This window comes from Crotalus tigris, unplaced genomic scaffold (genome assembly GCF_016545835.1).
Source record: "Crotalus tigris isolate CLP2741 ecotype Arizona unplaced genomic scaffold, ASM1654583v1 scf7180000019068.10715455, whole genome shotgun sequence".
NCBI lineage: Eukaryota > Metazoa > Chordata > Lepidosauria > Squamata > Viperidae > Crotalus > Crotalus tigris.
In genome coordinates, this window is record NW_024097358.1 from 5,067,431 (window position 1) to 5,085,309 (window position 17,879).

The 17,879-nt window shown below is 40.7% G+C and overlaps 1 protein-coding gene across 2 annotated transcripts; it reads right to left on the reverse strand.

Annotated features, from left to right (window-relative positions):
- Positions 1 to 12,764: 12,764 nt before the first annotated feature.
- CUNH15orf48 (chromosome unknown C15orf48 homolog) lies at positions 12,765 to 17,173 on the reverse strand. 2 transcript variants are annotated; one of them, XM_039359274.1, is made up of 5 exons: positions 17,058 to 17,173; positions 14,904 to 14,964; positions 14,606 to 14,691; positions 13,716 to 13,776; positions 12,765 to 13,146 (listed from the first exon to the last, which is right to left on the reverse strand). In XM_039359274.1, the coding sequence occupies exons 1-5, from the start codon at positions 17,156 to 17,158 to the stop codon at positions 13,075 to 13,077; spliced, it is 381 nt and encodes a 126-aa protein (XP_039215208.1). In that variant the 5' UTR covers positions 17,159 to 17,173; the 3' UTR covers positions 12,765 to 13,074. The 2 variants fall into 2 exon arrangements, with proteins under 2 accessions (XP_039215208.1, XP_039215209.1); XM_039359275.1 differs by lacking the exon at positions 17,058 to 17,173 and adding an exon at positions 15,116 to 15,209 and having other exon boundaries at positions 13,065 to 13,146.
- Positions 17,174 to 17,879: the final 706 nt, after the last annotated feature.

Genomic DNA, 17,879 nt, shown 5'->3' on the forward strand with positions numbered 1-17,879 from the left:
CTTAACAACTGTTGCAGCATCCTCGTGGTCACGTGATCAGAATTGGCAACTGATTGGTATTTATGACGGTTGCAGTGTCCCGGGGTCATGTGATCCGCATTCATGACCACCTGACAAGCAAAGTCAATGGGGAAGCTCGAGTCGCTTAACAACCATGTTGCTAACTTAACAACTGCAGCGATCTGCTTAACAGCCATGCCAAGAAGGGTCTTAAAATGTTGCTCAGAGAAAAGCAGTGACCTATATTTGCATACATATATATGGAAAATTCTTCTTTATCTTCCTGGGCTCCAAGATCACTGCAGATGGGGACTGCAGCCAAGAAATTAGAAGACGCTCCTGGGGAGGAAAGCTATGGCAAATCTAGACAGCATACTAAAAAGCAGAGACATCACCCTGCCAACAAAAGTACGTATAGTCAAGGCCATGGTTTTCCCAGTTGCAATGTATGGCTGTGAAAGTTGGAGCATAAGAAAGGCTGAGCGCCAAAGAATGGAGGCCTTTGAACTATGGTGCTGGAGAAGATTCTTGCGAGTCTCCTGGACTGCAAGGCCATCAAAACGGTCAGTCCTAGAAGAGATCAACAACTGCTCTTTAGAAGGCCAGATCCTGAAGTTGAAACTCAAGTACTTTGGCCACTTAATGAGAAGGAAGGATTAGGCTGGGAAAGATGAAGGGCAATAGAAGAAAGGGACGACAGGGAATGAAGTGGATGAATGGAGTCACTGAAGCAGGAGGTGTGAGCTTAAATGGACTCCAGAAGATGGTAGAGGACAGGAAGGCCTGGAAGAACGTTGCCCATGGGGTCGCGATGAGTCGGATATAACTCCACAACTAACAACAACAACATGGAAAATTTCACTGAACAGCTGTCTTGCTTAGCAGTGAAAATTTGGGATCAATTTAAGTTGAGGACTATCTGTATAGTTGTAGGAAAGAGCACAATAATTATGAAGTTGCAATAACAGAGGGATAAAACAGGTCCCCAACCTTTTGGGCACCAGGGACCAGTTCCATGGAGAAAGGTTTTTCCACGGACCGGAGAGTGCAAGGTTTTGTGTGCTGCCTGCATCCCACGGATGGGGCTTTGCTTGTTTGTGTGGACCAGTTGCTGGCATGCCGCGGCCTGGTACAAGTCCATGGACCAGGGGTTGGGGACCCCTGGGGTAAAAGACCAACCTCTCTATCTGTGGCTGTTGTGGTAGGAGCTTATTTAATGGAACTGCTGATGACAGCAAAGCAGCCGTGTTTCCAAGTTAATCCTTATTGTTCCAGGAAAATGTCTTCTCCATGGCAGATGGGTGGCCTGCCAGGTGTGTACATGCAAATGGAGGTGATTGCTTTTATCTGAGCAACAGTAGATTAGCAGCAGTTTCTCAACACGATTGTTAGTTCCTGCATGGGCAGGAGAAAAAAACAAACAAACATCTGCCATGGTTTTGTTTTTTCTTGAGTTTTTAAGGTGTAGCATTTAATCGTAAACCTTTGCAAATGGCTAAGATAGAAAACATGCATAGCTTACCTGAGATGTAGAATGGCGTGTGGATTGTGTGGACAGCAGACTTCGGTGAACCCCACTTTTCTGAACAAGCCACAATGAGTGGGGCTCAGACCTGGTGCCAAGACATAATCTCTGTGTTGAGTTTATTTCAAGGTGAATAGAATAACACTGAAAAGTGTTCTCCAACAATTGATCAAGGGGCTTTCACCCACGAACTTAAGCTGTAATTGATGCTGAATAGGGAATTCTGGGAGTTGACGTCCACACAGCTTAAAATGCTCAAGGTTGAGAAACATTGCTCTAGACCAAAACCAAACCAATCCAACTATATTATAGTTCAATGCTTCTACAAGGGTGAATGCTGCATATCCACACCCAGCAAGAGCTGTTTATCAAGTCAACATCATCCATAAATGTCCAGAATACTTGGTCCACCCAGGTCAAAGGGAAAAATCTCTCCATCCCCTTTTTTCAATAGCCAATCCCTTTACACAGATTGGGCAATTCAATTTGCCTATGGTAGATTCTTCTTATAACCGCATTGGGGCTTTTATATTATAGGGCGGTAAAACTCAGGGTTGACCTTAAAGCAAGGAAATGAGCTGAACTCTTTCGGGAAGGAAGCTATTTGTTCGATGTTTAAAAATATATTAAAAGATGAAATCTTAAAAAAAACTAAAACCTGGAATGTTTCCCGTGTTAGCCGCTAGATGTCTCACTAACCATTAAAAAAAATATCTTTCCAACAAAAAACTCTTGTTTCATTTTCAGTTCCAAGTTGATAAAAAGTTCAGTTCATGTTGAATAATATTGCACCCTGAGCACATTAGAAGGCAAGTTGATCAACCCTGCCCTGCATATAATAAATATGATTTATGGATGATAGAAATAAGGCATTCTTTATTAAGACTGTGTAAAGCGTTATACAATATACCCTAATCCCTTGAATATATATTCATTTTGTTATCTTCCCCCCCTCTTCTTTTTGTAAATAAGGCAGGAAATAATACATTGGGACAGCATGATAAGCAGGTTTTCAGTTAGAATAGTATCTGCACATTGCTTTTTTCTTCTAAGAGCAAACAAATAAATGCATCGTTTAAAAGAGAACGGAGATTAGGGGTTTTACGTTGGCAGGTCATGTGCAACCACGGAGGCGTTCCTTGTGATGTATTTGCAAAATCTTCAGCAGAGAAAATAATAGAGTTATTATAAATAGTAACATTTCCCTTGCTTTATGCCCTCTCCATTTGCTTCAAAGACATACAATACTCTCCAAAGTGCATTAGTGGGTTAAGAAAAGAGGCTGAAAGGGAAATTAAGAGCGATACCCAGGAGTCTATTTATGAACACTTATTTAAAGATATTTTTCCATCTTGCTCCCTCTTTTTCCTGTGCACTCTTCTACCAGTCATGTCGTACATCCATCTTTCTGCTAAATTTTCTACCAGGTTGAATCACCTTTTTGTGTTGATTGACATGGGAAAGGAACCTCTTTTGAAGAAGTCTTCTTCTAAACCAGTCAGTGGTTCTAGACAGCTTCTAAACTGGGAGAATTTTTTTTTAATTATTCCACAGCAAAAATGTGCGCTTCTTTCTTGAAACGGATGTTTGACAACATCCTTGAGGTTTCTCTTAGCTTCCCTCCAGTATTTCCTCAATGAACACTCGCAAAAGATTTGTTGCTGGTCCTGTGCTACTTTCGGGAGAAAATATTTTCTCGAAATAAACCTAGCGCACAACCGTTTTAAAGGAGGGAGATTTCACAAGCAATTGTCCTGTTCCATAGTATATTATTAGCCTTTGAAATGATCGAATGGATGATTATTTTTTCAATCTGAGCAAGGGGAAACTAATCATTTAAGTAAGAGTTATTTCCATATTATGCATTCTCTTTCAGCCCAACCCACTTCATGGAGTAGTAGTTGTGGGGGGAAATAGGAAGAAGAAAGAATATTAGGGATGCGCGTTGCCTTGAGTTATTTGTCAAAATAATAGACCGGATATACACAAATAGATTATCAATAAATATTTGAGGTGTGTATTTCATCCTTTGCAAAGGTTGAATTATCCTTAAGGAGGATGGGTACAGACATTTGCACACACACACAAAAAAGGTTCTTATTTTTAAACATCGAACAGATACAACAACTGTAGCTTCCTTCCCGAAAGAGTTCAGCTCATTTCCTTGCTTTAAGGTCAACCCTGAGTTTTACCGCCCTATAATATAAAAGCCCCAAGGCGGTTATAAGAAGAATCTACCATAGGCAAATTGAATTGCCCAATCTGTGTAAAGGGATTGGCTATTGAAAAAAGGGGATGGAGAGATTTTTCCCTTTGACCTGGGTGGACCAAGTATTCTGGACATTTATGGATGATGTTGACTTGATAAACAGCTCTTGCTGGGTGTGGATATCCTCGTATTTCATAGTATTATATAATAACCAGATTTCAGGGAGCAGGGAGAAGCCTGGGATTTTCAGAAAGCTTTTTTTTTTTTTTGCTATTCAAATGCTATGCAAAGTAGCATCATTATGATGCAATTTCTTATGGCTTTATGAGTAATTTCTCCTTCAGTTCCTCTTACGACTTGTTTAGCAGTTTACTTTTTAGATTTACCTTCCTTAAATTTGAATTATTTCCCCCCCCTACCCCCATTGGGACGGTTTTCTCCTCCATTCGTTTCTAAATGCAACTCATTAAATGTCCAAACTGGGATTATGAGACGAGAATTCTGCAGTGGCCCAGCCATTCATCATCTTAATATCAATTGAACACCTGTCCTAGCTGCAAACTTCCCCAGTTGATTAAACAGCTTTCAGGTAATGATTTGGCAAGTTGCCTCTGGCCTGCTGGTCTTATCTGATGGCGGAAGGGGCCTGCGATAAAAGATATTTATCCTTTAGCACTTTATTGTCCTGGTCACAGGTTCCAAGAATGAAACATGGGCTCTCCATCTCACAAAGGACGGTAGTTAAATGTTTATTTGTTCCTTTGAATCCATGGCATAAAGAAAAAGATTTATGTGTGGATGTGTGTGTTTGTGTGCTTGATTACACCTCTTTAGGTATGAGTTTATATCTGATGAAACCGATGATTGGACCTTTGAACACTTTTGACTCAAAGGAGACTTTATGATGTTTCTTATTTCCCTGCGTTTACCATGGGCACATCACAGTGGATGCCTTTTGTGATGTCTACATTCATTTAGACTCCACTTCTGCGGATGTTTATTGCTCGTAAAATTACTTATCAACAGTACATAGAGAACCACAGAGCTATAAAGTGAGCTCTACTGGACACAAGGGTGTTGAACAGCAGTTGGGGAAAATTGGGTTCAAACCCATCTTCAGCCATGTTCCAATATCTCAGGGGCTGCCCCAAAGAAGAGGGAGTCAAGCTATTTTCCAAAGCGCCTGAAGGCAGGACAAGAAGCAACGGATGGAAACTCATCAAGGAGAGAAGCAACCTAGAATGAAGGAGAAACTTCCTGACAGTTAGAACAATTAACCAGTGGAACAACCTGCCTCCAGGAGCGGTGAATGCTGCAACACTGGAAGTTTTTAAGAAGAGACTGGACAGCCATTTGTCTGAAATGGTATAGGGTTTCCTGCCTGAGCAATGGGTTGGAGTAGAGTCCCTTCCAACAACAACTTCTTCTTCTTCTTCTTCTTCTTCTTCTTCTTCTTCTTCTTCTTCTTCTTCTTCTTCTTCTTCTTCTTCTTCTTCTTCTTCTTCTTCTTCTTCTTCTACTTCTACTTCTACTTCTACTTCTACTTCTACTTCTACTTCTTCTTATCTCAAGGTTTCAGCCTGTGTTTGCCACCTTGGATTCCTTGAGAGGATGTCAAACCAACAATTTAAAAAGTCGAAAAGCTACCAAGCTCTTAGCACATGGCAGCACTTGGCTGATCTTCTTTAGAGTCAGAAGCAAAGCAGGCCTGGTGAACGCTTGAAGAAGAGGTTTTCAGAATGTGTCAGACTGTTGCTTAGACTGGGCAACCAAGAAAACATTGTGAAGAAAGATAAAGGCAAACTACTTCCATGCTGCTGATCCAGAGACGACATGTGTCCTCAAGTCACCAGTAGCGATGCTTGACTTGAAGGAACCTTATGGAACCAATTCCTCAAAGTCTGTGGGGGAAAAAATAGCAAGCAGGAGCCTTTGCTTATCTTCTAAATTGCAGAAAGGAGCTCACATTCCTTATCTCTAGTCTAGAGGGAATAACATTTCATAAACAGGGTGCCCCTTTAAAAGAACATTGCCACAAGCACCATCAGAGCTGTGCTTGTGTAGAAAACGTGGAAGGCAACCAGTTTTGGTTAGAGTTGTTTTTTCCAAGGGTGAAAGTTTGGTGACTGTCTATCTCACCAGGATAAATATTCACAGTTCAGGCTCCCTATTTTCCAGTTTAGGCTGCCTGCAGGAATGTATTCAGAAATATGGATGTGGTAACATCATAGCAAGAAGTATGTCTGAGCTTCCCCAGTTGTTGTTTGGGCGGGAGGAGATTTACAGATGGGAATCTGGGGGCAATACTTTCATAACTACTCTTAAGTCTCCCCAGACTTCCTTATACTGCTAAAATTAAGTGGCAGTTTGGTAGTACACCTCCGTAGTTACCTCCTGTCAGCTTCACTTGGTAGACTAGACCAGGAAACTAACTCCACAGAAAAACTAAAATTACTTTTGTTGAGATTGGCTGTAATAATCAAATCTTGAAAGTCTGATTGTGTTACACCTATGTGTAAGCTGCCTAGGTTTGCCTTGAGTTGGATGAGCAGGATACAAGTGAGAGAGAGAGAGAGAGATGATAGATACATAGAGATAGATAGATAGATAGATAGATAGATAGATAGATAGATAGATAGATAGATAGATAAATAGATAGATAGATAGATAGATAGATATGATATGATATATGATATTGACAGATGATAGATATGATATATTGACAGATGATAGATATATTGACAGATGATAGATATATTGACAGATAGATAGATAGATAGATAGATAGATAGATAGATAGATAGATAGATACATAGATACATAGATAGATAGATACCCTTTCCCAGGTTACACTCTAGTAGGCATCTTCCAAACATTATCTCATTGTTCTGGGCTTAAAATATGGTGCAACAGTTCTTGCCTATCTCCATCAAGATCACTGTCATGGTTCTGACAGAGGAAACTCTTCAAAGAGAGTTAACATCGGATGTTCTTGCTTTGACAATCACCTTCCTTACTCTCTACACCTCCCACCCTCCTTCCCCTGGGACCCAGGATTGGCAAATGGCTTTACTTTACACAATAGGGTGCTAAGTCAGACCAGTCTTTGGTTTGGAAAACCCTCAGCTGCTTAGGCTCAATACAAAAGCAACAATAGCTAAGGTAAGGGACTTCTCATGAACTTCTAAACCTTCCAGAGATGCACCAGATGCACCTTGTAATTCTCTATGCAGTTCAGAGTTCATTCCCTTTTTGTAAAGTGTGTAGAAAGATTGTGTTGTTTGCTGGTGACTTCTATGCCTGATGCAGATGACAAAAGCTGTAGGGGAAGTCTCCCCTGGGATATAAATCAAATTGATAGCAGCAAGGCAAGAGGGAGGTGATGTTCATCTAATGTGAAAGCTTTACTGGACTTTCTCCAAAAGCTGATCTTTGCCAGAATCAATGAATTATTTTTATCATTGTTGTTGGCACTCTCCAACTTGGAGCAATGAATGGGAACTGAAGAGAACCCGTCATGTAAGAATGGTTCCCAGATCAGACAGAACTGTTATGTCAGGACTGAGCAGACACCTTACAAGGACGTGAAAAGATGGCTAGATCTCTCAAAGGGCCAGGAGGAAAACTTCTACTATTTAATGCCTGGGAGATAGATGTCTACATAGGTTCGGATTTCTGTAAGTAGATTTTTGCATGTACAGTTCATTTTTAAGTTCAGTAAAGAAATAACTTATCGCTTATTGTCTGTGGAATGGTATGTGGGAATGACACAGTAAAGTTTACGTGTCCAAAAGGACATGTTGACTTGAAATGAACATGGTCATCAGCAGGAAAGAAAAAGCTAATCTGAAAATATCAACCTTCTCATGGTCTGTCTAATATTTGGACTTATCACATCACAGTTTTCAGCTGGACATGAATTCCAGAAAGTTCTAGTGGGATGACAAAGAATAAGGCAGATCTCCTTTGTTGGTTACTTCAGATCATTTTAACTGGAGAGGGCAAAAATCTGGGGACTTCTTACATATTACTTCCCACTGACCTGTGATCTCAAAGGAATAAAACTGAGCAAGTTGAGACCATAATGGAAAGAAGAACTGGAGTGGATGATACCAAAGACATCAGTGTCCTTCTTTGAAGCTTCTCCACCACCTTCAACTTAAAATAGCTAGTCAACTGATGGGCATTATTGCTTCAAAATTAATTACAGCATATTGTTTCAGTGGTAAGAAGCCAAGTCTATTATTAGGGCCTCTAATCCAGAGACTATCCCATAGTTAATGGGTTTGGGCTGCCATGATTATTTTCTTTCTAAAGTGCTTTTGATGGAAAAATACAAAGGCATTTATGGCTTGCATTAAAGACCCTCACAAGAAGATGCATCCGAAGCTCCCAGAAGTTTGCAAGGGAAGCAATCAATCCTTGACACTTCTAAAAATGGCCCACTCTTAACTATTTGGGGAACACAACACTTAACAATGTGGGCACAGGTTATTGTGGTTGCAATGAGCCTACTTTAGTAGTGCAAATTGCACAGTCATACCCACTATGGAGAAATGGAGACAATGTCAAGGCAAAAAATAGCTGATCTCTTGCTAAGAATTCAACATAAGATGGAGTTGTCCTTCTCTGACAAGAAGCAAGGGACTTTCTGATTTACAACCTTTTGCTTCTCCAAGATCTAGGAGAAGCTGTGTGAGGAGGATAGGTTTTGAGTAAGGAGCTCTTGTGAGGCCCTTCTTCTTGTCTACAAATCAACCAAGCTTGTCTAGGAGTAGACAATTAACTAGAAGCCCTTTAAGACGGATTGCTGTTATCCTCAGCCTTTGGGCCCAACCCAAATAGCTGCCTAAAGGCATAGTCAAAGATATGAAAATAAGAAAGGATAATGTTGAGGATCATAGGTTGTCCACCTTGGCATTCAGGCAACCAAATTTCAAGGAAATAGAAACACCATATAGCGTGGTGTTTACTCATAGTTAAACATATACTTATGGTTCCTTCCTTCTGTTCTTCTGCAGCACGTACGCAAATGAGTCAGCTATGTGACAGACAATCACTCCTTTCACCACCCAAAGAAGGAAATGAAATCTTGGTTTCTTGCTACCTTTTCAAGCCTAAACACCAAGAAGATACTTAACTGTACAACACATGAAAAAACACCAACTGTGTTATAGTTGCAGATCCCAAAGTAGGAATGGGTGTAAAACTCTTCAGGAGCAAAACAAAACTTGGTCTATCTATTAAATACAACTGCATCCATATTCCCTTGCCCTTCCCCCCCCAACGTTCTTGCTTCTATATAGGTCCTAAAAGCACATGAGGCTGCAGAAAGAAGAAAATAGTTCTCCTGAAAAATCAACTTGCTTTTCCTCAGTGGTCTCAACAGCAGGCATCAATTCCTAAAGGACTTCTGCATAGTCATAAGGAGCCCTGGTTGATCCATTGACTTAGCTTTGGCTACTGCCATTGATCCATCATTTTTGAATACTGAAAAAGAGCAGAGTTACCTGATCTGCAAACCTCCAGAAGGCCTGCAGAGTGATATAGGAAATCCCAATTCTTTGCTGTCCTTCAACGGCTGCTCATCTATTTACAAATCAAATCTAGGAATCCTACACAATGAAGATGTTTCCCATTGGCTTTGTCTCATAATACACTTCACTGAATCCATGAGAATTATTGTCTTTTTGGAAGGGCAAAAAAAAAGGGCAAATTGCACCATTAAGGAACCTGCTAGAAGTTTAACTTAGTCCTAAGTCATCATCATCATTGGCATCCTTCAGTCTCGAGAGACTAGGGTATCGTGCTCTGGAAAGAGGTCCTAAAGCAACATCTGGTGTGGCTAAAAAAGCCAATTCAAGAATGGCAGTCCTTTCCACACTGATACAATCTGTCCCCTGTCCAGCTCCCAGATTTCGCTGGTTCCGGGACTGTGTCTTTGCCTCAGCCTGCCGCACAAGGGTCTCTTCGAATTGGAGAAGGCCATGCTGCATCTTTAGCCTCCAGGCTGAACGATCAGAGGTCAAGGATTCCCAGCTGTTAATGTCCATTCCCAAGGCCTTCAGATCCCTCTTGCAGATATTCTTATCCTCAGGTCTCCTTCTGGGGCGCTTTCCCTGCACTGGTTCTCCATACAGGAGTCCTAAGTATGACTAAATTAATTCAGAAAATCTAAACAGGGTTAAGCAAATTTCATCCAGTCGGTTGCGTTGGGGGAGCACCTGTACCGAGTCAATTGGCCTGCATTGGACACCCCAAGAAAAAGAACTACAAAGCACAAGAAGCTGGGGAAGCCAATTTTTTAATTACAATTCTGACTGCCAAGATTGGGCAGCACATACCCCAAATATGTCGTAAGAGCACATGGAATGTCAGAGAAAGCAGAAAGGGTCTTTGTGGTGTCTTTTGACTTAGTGTGATTGTGCCAGGCAGACAACAAATGGGTTGAGCATGTCATGGAAACAGGTATTGAGGTGTCTATGGAGATTCTCAATCATCCAGGTGATGGTTGTCCCAAAAGTGCTTTTTTTCCCAAAAAAAAAAAAAAGGCAATTGGACTTTCTTAGTTTTTTTTTTCTTTGAAAACGTTTCACTTCTCATCAGTTCTGAAGAAGTTTCTTGGAAGAGAAGTAAAATGTTTTCAAAGAAAAAAAACCCCAAGAAAGTCCAATTGCCTTTTGGAAGAAAAAGGTGTTGAGGTGATGCATCTCGTAACTCTGGATGCCAGATTTCTGTTTCACCAGATCGTTTTTTTTGAAGTGGCATTTCAGTCTCAGCATTGTGCAGTCTTTGAATTTAATCAGGGATCCATGGCCTTTTAGCTTGGGTTTTCTGATGTTGACAAAATTGATTTACTTATTTCCTCCTTTCAGCTGGAGACAAATGTCAACGAAGCCGCAAGTGTGGGCTTGCTCAAAATAACTGCCACATGTCCTTTCAAAAATCATCCTACCGAAACTAGTTTGTGAAATTGTTTGTAAGCCAATGTCGTGCAAAGGAAACTGTTTAGAAATCTGGAAGGATTGCGACAAAAAAAAATAATCCTGGACAATGTCTTTTTATGGAGTTTACAAAGTAGGCTGCTGAAAACTTTGAAGACCACTAGTGAGACCACACCTGGAATATTGTGACCAATTGTGGTCACCATACCTCCAAAAAGATGTTGAGATTTTGGAAAAAGTTCAGAGAAGAGCAACTAAGATGATGAAAGGCCTGGAGACTAAAACATATGAAGAACGGCTGTGGGACTTGGGTTTGGCTAGTCTAAAAAAAAGAAGAAATAGGGGAGACATGATAGCAGTGTTTCAGTATTTGAGGAGCTGCCACAAAGAAGAGGGCATCAAATTATTCTCTAAACACCAGAAGGCAAGACAAGAAACAACGGTTAGAAACTGACCAAAGAGAGGAGCAACCTGAAATTAAGGAGAAACTTCCTGACAGTGGAACTCCTTGCCTCCAGAAATCGTGGGAGCTCCATTACTGGAGATTTTTAAGAAGAGACTACACAGTCACTTGCCTGAGATGGTATAGGTTCTCCTGCTTGAGAAGGGGGCTCGACTAGAAGACCTCCAAGGTCCCTTCCAGATCTATTCTACAGTATATTAGAATATTCCTTTTAAGGATCAAAGAGTGAGAAAAGCTCAAATCCTGCCTCAACATAGGAATGATTTAAAAGTCAAGATTGTGCAGTGCAAAAAAGAAGGAATATAAAGCTGGACCTTCTGATCAGGGATAAACTATTTGCCTGATATTTCTGATAATTCCTAATGAATGTTCAGTAAAAGTAGGACTGAAAAGATATGATTTCTGGGTTGCATATAGATGATAAAAAATATGGGAAGAAGAGGGCCTTTTCATTTGCAACTTTAAAAGAGGGTGAATAGTTAATATATGTCTTTTAAATTTTGATTGAGAACGGTCCAGAGTTGGTTGAACAGTGGGCAGCTATATAAATGTTTTAAACAAAGAAATAAACTGTATGTCAGCTGACATTTGCTGTGATTCTGATTGGTAAATATTTGTTATTGTCATTATTGTCTTTTTCTTTTCTTGTCTACTTTTCTTTGATTTTTTTTCTTTTTCCTTCTGTATTTTTTTCCTTTTTAAAGTTTAGTTTTTTACTATGTTTATTAAAAATTTCAATAGAATTATTTAATAAAAAAGAAATCTGGAAGGGTAGCAGTTATCTGCATTCTGTCAAGTCAGTCTTGTACTCAAGAATAATTAAATAAAAACAAATGTTGCATCTTCTCTCTCTTCCTCTCTCTCTCTTTCTCAACATCCTTCTTTTTTCAAATAATATTTGCTTTTAAAATATTTTATAAGCCTGTACCCTTTAGATTTTCAGAAGCCCAATTTATAATTTAAAGAAAATGTTTCTTGATAAGGGAGACTTTATTTCCCCCACCTAATTTTTCCTAGAAATCTTATCCTTGTAAAATCAGGAATGTCTACGGTAAGCGGCTGGGTAAACTATGTCAGATGATAGTTGTAACCAAGGGGAAGCAAGTGTAGAAATTAGCATGAATGGGGATTAAACACTAAAGTGAGTGACCCCCTACAAAAAAAGCATCTTGATGTGGTTTAGTGATCCAAAGAAAACGAAATGAAGATAGAATTGCAAAGCAAATACATACAGAAAGTTGGTCAAGATGAAGGAGGAAAACCAAGAATGTTAGAGGTGGCTTAACATATTGTGGCTTATTAATAAATGAGCAAACCATCTTAGGATGTTGTGTGAACAGAAGGATACAAAGAAAAGTAGCGGGCAACCCAGATCCTTCTTTGAAGATGATGCAATGATACTGTATTTTCCAGCGTATAAGACGATTCGGTGTATAAGACGACCCCTGACTTCGGAGATGATTTGCATGCTTTAGAAAGTTGTCTTATACACCGGAACATACGGTAGTCTTTTTATCGCTCCCAACTAAATAAGAATCGCAATCAGTCTGAGACCTGATAAACTAGTTGATCAATTCCAAGTTTATTAAAAACATAAACGACAGCATATGTTCCCCCCCCCCCAACAATCCAACTCTTTTTAAAGCTCACACATGGAGAAATGCTGCTTTGTCTTTCTACAAGAAACAGGGCAGAACTCAAAACCAGTACAACAAGCCGCTCTTTCTAACACGTTTTTCTTTTTCCCTCACGATAGGGTTCTAGATTGGGTGGTTTCGAAAACCAACAGTAACCTCCTCCAGAGTCCAAAACATAATGGAGAGAGACTCTAAAAATGTAGCAGAAGCATTTCCGCACACTGGTTTCGATCCTCTAGTTTGTGCAGAAATGATTCCACTAGATTCAGAGAGTGTCGTTTGGCAGGGCTGGGGCCTCACCCCTTGAAGACCTTTCGGACCTCCTCCAGTTCTTGGATGGGCTCCCATTTCTGGCGGATTGTAAACAGCTGCCGTATAAGAGAAAAGATTGAAAAAGACAAAAGATTAACAAGCTTAGCGGTATTAGGGATTCCTCCCCCTCCCCTTCCCCAGATATCACTCCTATTAGCCTTTCACATTACAGAAGAGCCTATGTAAAATAAGATTTTTATTCCGGCCGAGATGGCAAAATGGACTGCTTTTGATTTGAGAGAACAATTTGATGGCTTTTCTTTTGACGTGGGCACCAATTTTGGACTTTCCGCTTGAGAAAGACGAAAGTGAAGCTCTGACTTTGAGATCTGATGACTAGATACATTTTCACAATGGAAAGATGGTGCATTGTCGGCGTTTAGTAAATATACATTTTATTTTATGCTATTGCCCAGTGTCAATTTCAGTTGGGACCTTTTAACAACGCTGATCACAACTTAATGACAATCTACACTTCTAGTTATATATTAGCCAATGTTATGAAGTATTAATAGCACTAAAAAGTTAATTTAGTTATCTTTTACATATCTGTATGTTTCTTACGTCTTGACTCTAGATTCTTAATAATACAATCCAGGACTTGTTACCCTATCAAGTTCATTACCTTTTGGGGTTGGGTAGGATCCACTTTTTCCCATGGTTCAGGGTTGTGCCACCTATCAATACTAAAAGCAAAATGCAGCATTTATTATGGATGAAATAAAAATAACCTCTGGCTTATTGTCAGCTTAATAAAACTGTATTTTAGCTGTTAAGAAAAAAAAAAGACTCAACAGCACCATCTGATTTATTTTGAAGTTAGCATCATGGACATCCACTGACCTTACTTCAGTTGAGTAATCTAAAACTCAGGAAAGCTACTGATTTAAAGGTCAATGCAGGAAAACAATTCCTCGAGAGCGTAATACGGAAAATCTGCTTATAGGCTGCTAAGATACAGAAAAACAATTTTCTTTTATAGTAACCTGATTCTTCTTTAGCTGCATGATGAAAAAGTTCAGCATCCAAACTAAAGGCAAAGCATTTTTAAACCTTGTGGGTTTTAAAACCTAAACTCAGTTCTTGCTGAGCTTTATTCTTAATGTTCCACTAAAAAATAAATAAACACAGATACTAGCACACCCCGATTGAAACAGAAAACATTTTTTAAATGAGAAGGAATGCTTTCAATTTCTGCATGAGAGACTTTTTGAACTTTTCTTGAGAAAGACTCTTGTCAAAATCCCACTTCCTCCTTGAGAAATAAAGCAAAAAGGGTGAAACATTTATTTCCCCCAACCCTGTCTGATTTTATTCCTTGTTGCACAATTTCATGCTCGTGTTGTGCATCTTCAGTCCTGGGGTGGGGGGAAATGCTATTCCTTTGCCTGTTGTCTCTCATACCCCATTTGTCTTAGATTTTTTTTAAAAAAAGCAACAAAGCAAAGAACCAGATCTGAAGCAAAGAGAAGAACATTTTGGGGGGGTGACTGTAAAGAAACAAGTGCTGCTTACATTATATCTGATCTCCTCAAGGCTCTCAAGCCGGTGTACACCATCCCGCTCAGTGTGGTGGTCATAATCATAGCCAGAGGAATCAGCTGGAAGACACAAAGCATCAAACTACCTTTCTACTTCAGGAGAAAACGGGACTTGTGAAGGACATTTCTTCCCCAACATCTTTCCCCGATATTTCCTTGTCCCTGGAGGATTTACAGGGACAGCAACTTCCCATCCAAGGATGCTTTGTACCTTGTCTGTGCACAGACAATTTGATCCTCTGATTTGTCTAATGCCAAAGCCCAAAACTTACCTCTCTATGCTTGTTCAAATACCGGAAGATTGACATGGTGGAAGCAGGTGCAACTCTGAGACTAGGAAAAAAAAATAAAATAAAGTTCCCAAGTTATCTTCGGGAAGCATCCGTTGGGTACCACTCTGGGCAGATGTTCCCTTCTTCCTTCCAATTTACCATCCCTCCCTGGAATAAATGAAAGAGTCCCCTTTCTCCCCCATCACAACAACCTGGTGGAGTAGATCTGCAGAAAATTTCAGTGATACGCACTTCTCCCTTTATATACCCGTTAACGCCCAAGGGTGCTGGATGTGTCCCAAGTCACGTAGCTCGGATGGGCAATTCAGCCACCTACGGATGTTATAGGAGCATTGCACAGAATGAGGGTGCTCCCTGCTGGGCATATGTAGCAACGGTCAGTATGTTGGGTTAGTTAGATAAAGTGAGGTTGTGGCGATGGAGTCTGGATGTAAGAGTCACTTTAGTGTAGGGATTAAGGCACCAGGATAACAACAACAACAGTAATAGTAATAATAGTAATAATAATAGTAGTAGTAGTAAAATACAAAGACCTGCAAATAGAAGGAGAATGACTGTGGCAAAAGAAAGCAAAGGTAGTCCCAATTGTTTGGTCTAAAAGAGCCAGTAGTGGCTAAGGTACCAGGCTAGAAAATGGGAGATTGTGAATTCAAGTCCTGCCTTAGCCATGAAAGCCAGCTGGGTGACTTTGAGCAAGTTCTCTCAGCCTGACTCACTTCACAGGCTTGTTTTTGTGAGGAAAATAGAAGGAGTGTGTTGGATATGTTCGTAGCCTTGAGTTATTTGTAAAAAAATAATAAAGGCAGGCCACAAATGCATAAATAAAATAGCAATAGCCACCTTGGGTGCAATCCCAAAACAACTGGAGCACCACTTGAACACCATCGGCCTCAACAAAATCCTCACCAGTCAATTGTAAAAGGCAGCTTTACTTGGAACGGCTTACATCTTACAATGGTACCTGTTATGCCAACAAACAACAATATCTGCTTATCTCAGGTCAGGATGAAGGACTCAATAGGTGGATAAATAGACCAAATCCAATCTAAACACCCGGCTGACTGAGCCACCAACCGTATTTACACAATTTACACAAATAAAAGCAATTGATTAAATTTGTACTGCAAGAAGAGTTGATTTTTCCGGGAGATCCATGCTCACCTTGGAGAAGGTGAGTATTAGATGAGCTAAGGAAAGATTGTGGCTGTTACGAAGTACTTATTAGTAGGTTTATTTTCAAATCCTATCTCAGGAATATCTATTGCTAGAGCCCTTCCCTTGCTAATTACATCTAAATAAAGATACTACTGTATATCCGATGCGTAAGAGGTACCCCTTACGCATGTATCCATACATCCCTTATGTATGGAACATGGGCAGCTGCATAAAACTTCTAAATGAGAAAATGGAAGGAGGAAAGGCCTGTCGGATCTACAAAGATGGTAGTTGCAAGGAATTGCTTCAATACACAACCTCCACTGCCCTAACATCACACTGTATTAAGAAAATGTAGAATCAATTTTGGGGACAGTGTTATAACTTGTGAACTGCCTAGACTCCCCTGGTAAGGGATATGGGCAGCATCAAAATATAACAAACAAACAAACAATTGGGAAAGGAAAGAGCAGACAATGAAAAGGAGGTTCAGACTCCTGTAAAATTGATAGAACGTTGACAGAAAACCTCCTGCATTTTCAGATGTTCAAAAAAAGGCTCTAAAATTTGGTTGTTAGAAAAAGGCTGCATCGCCTGAGAGAGGGGTCATAACAGATCAGGGTTAGCTGGTTGTACAAATGCAATCATGGGACAAGAAGGGCACCATTTTGGAACCGGCCTCTGGCAGCAGAGAGGATCAGGTTTGTCCAAAGTCCTCAAACCACAGTTTGCTGAACTGTGGTTTATTGCATGCAACATAACCTATCCCTTCCCAGAACTTGGCAAACAGCGAAGGGCAAAATATTTGCAAGGCCGCAACCAAGTTAAGCGGCCTCTAGTCGGGGCCTGCGTGCCTGGGCTGCAATATGGCCAAAGAAGGCCCCTCTCTTTGAACGATGCTGGAGGGGACCCTCAGCCGTGGACCAGGAAAAACGATACCGTGAGGCGGGGAGGTGGGGAGGAGGTCCCCTCTCTCACCTGTTGCCTGGTTGCAAGGGGAAGCCCACAAGGCCCAACAAGTGGAATGAATGCACCTCCCACCCTGCCCCAGATTTGTGTGCATCCTGTTTCAGTTGCATTTCCACATCCTGTTCACACAACACACTTTTCTAGTCACCTGGAACCTAGTGGTTGCATTCATATTACATGCTAAGCTTAAATCTTCCCTTCCCTTCCTTTCTTCCTCCTTCCCTTCCCTTCTTTTTTGACAGACCCTTGTCTGAAATGGTGTAGGGTCTCCTGCTTGAGCATGGGATTGGACTACGAGATGATCTACAGGGTCCTTTCCAACTTATTATTCTATTCTATTCTATTCTATTCTATTCTATTCTATTCTATTCTATTCTATTCTATTCTATTCTATTCTATTCTTTCCCTTTCCTTTCCTTTCTTTCCTTCACCAGTGCCTTTTCTTGCATAGCCTCCTTGCCCAGCCATGACTGGTGGGTCACAAGTTTCCTTAGCCCTCTTGGCTCCATTTTGTTGCCCACCCAGTTGGCCAAGACCCCTTCTCACCCGTTTCTGTTACTGTTAAGGCCTTTCTTGGTGTGGCCCGTGAGATGGAGGACAAGGAGGGTGACCTCTCACTTGTCTGTCTTGCTTTGCTAGCTTCTAGCGAAGAGATGCCTCTTCTCCCCCCAAGTCAGGCCCCAGAGAATGAGAGGAAGAAGGCAGCAGTTTGAATACAAAGGGGAAAGTCCGTTAGAAGCAGTTGGTCCTTCCTTCCTTCCTTCCATCCATCCATCCATCCATCCCAGCTTCCCCCAAGTCTGGCTTGAGAATATAGGGCCTATTTGTTGG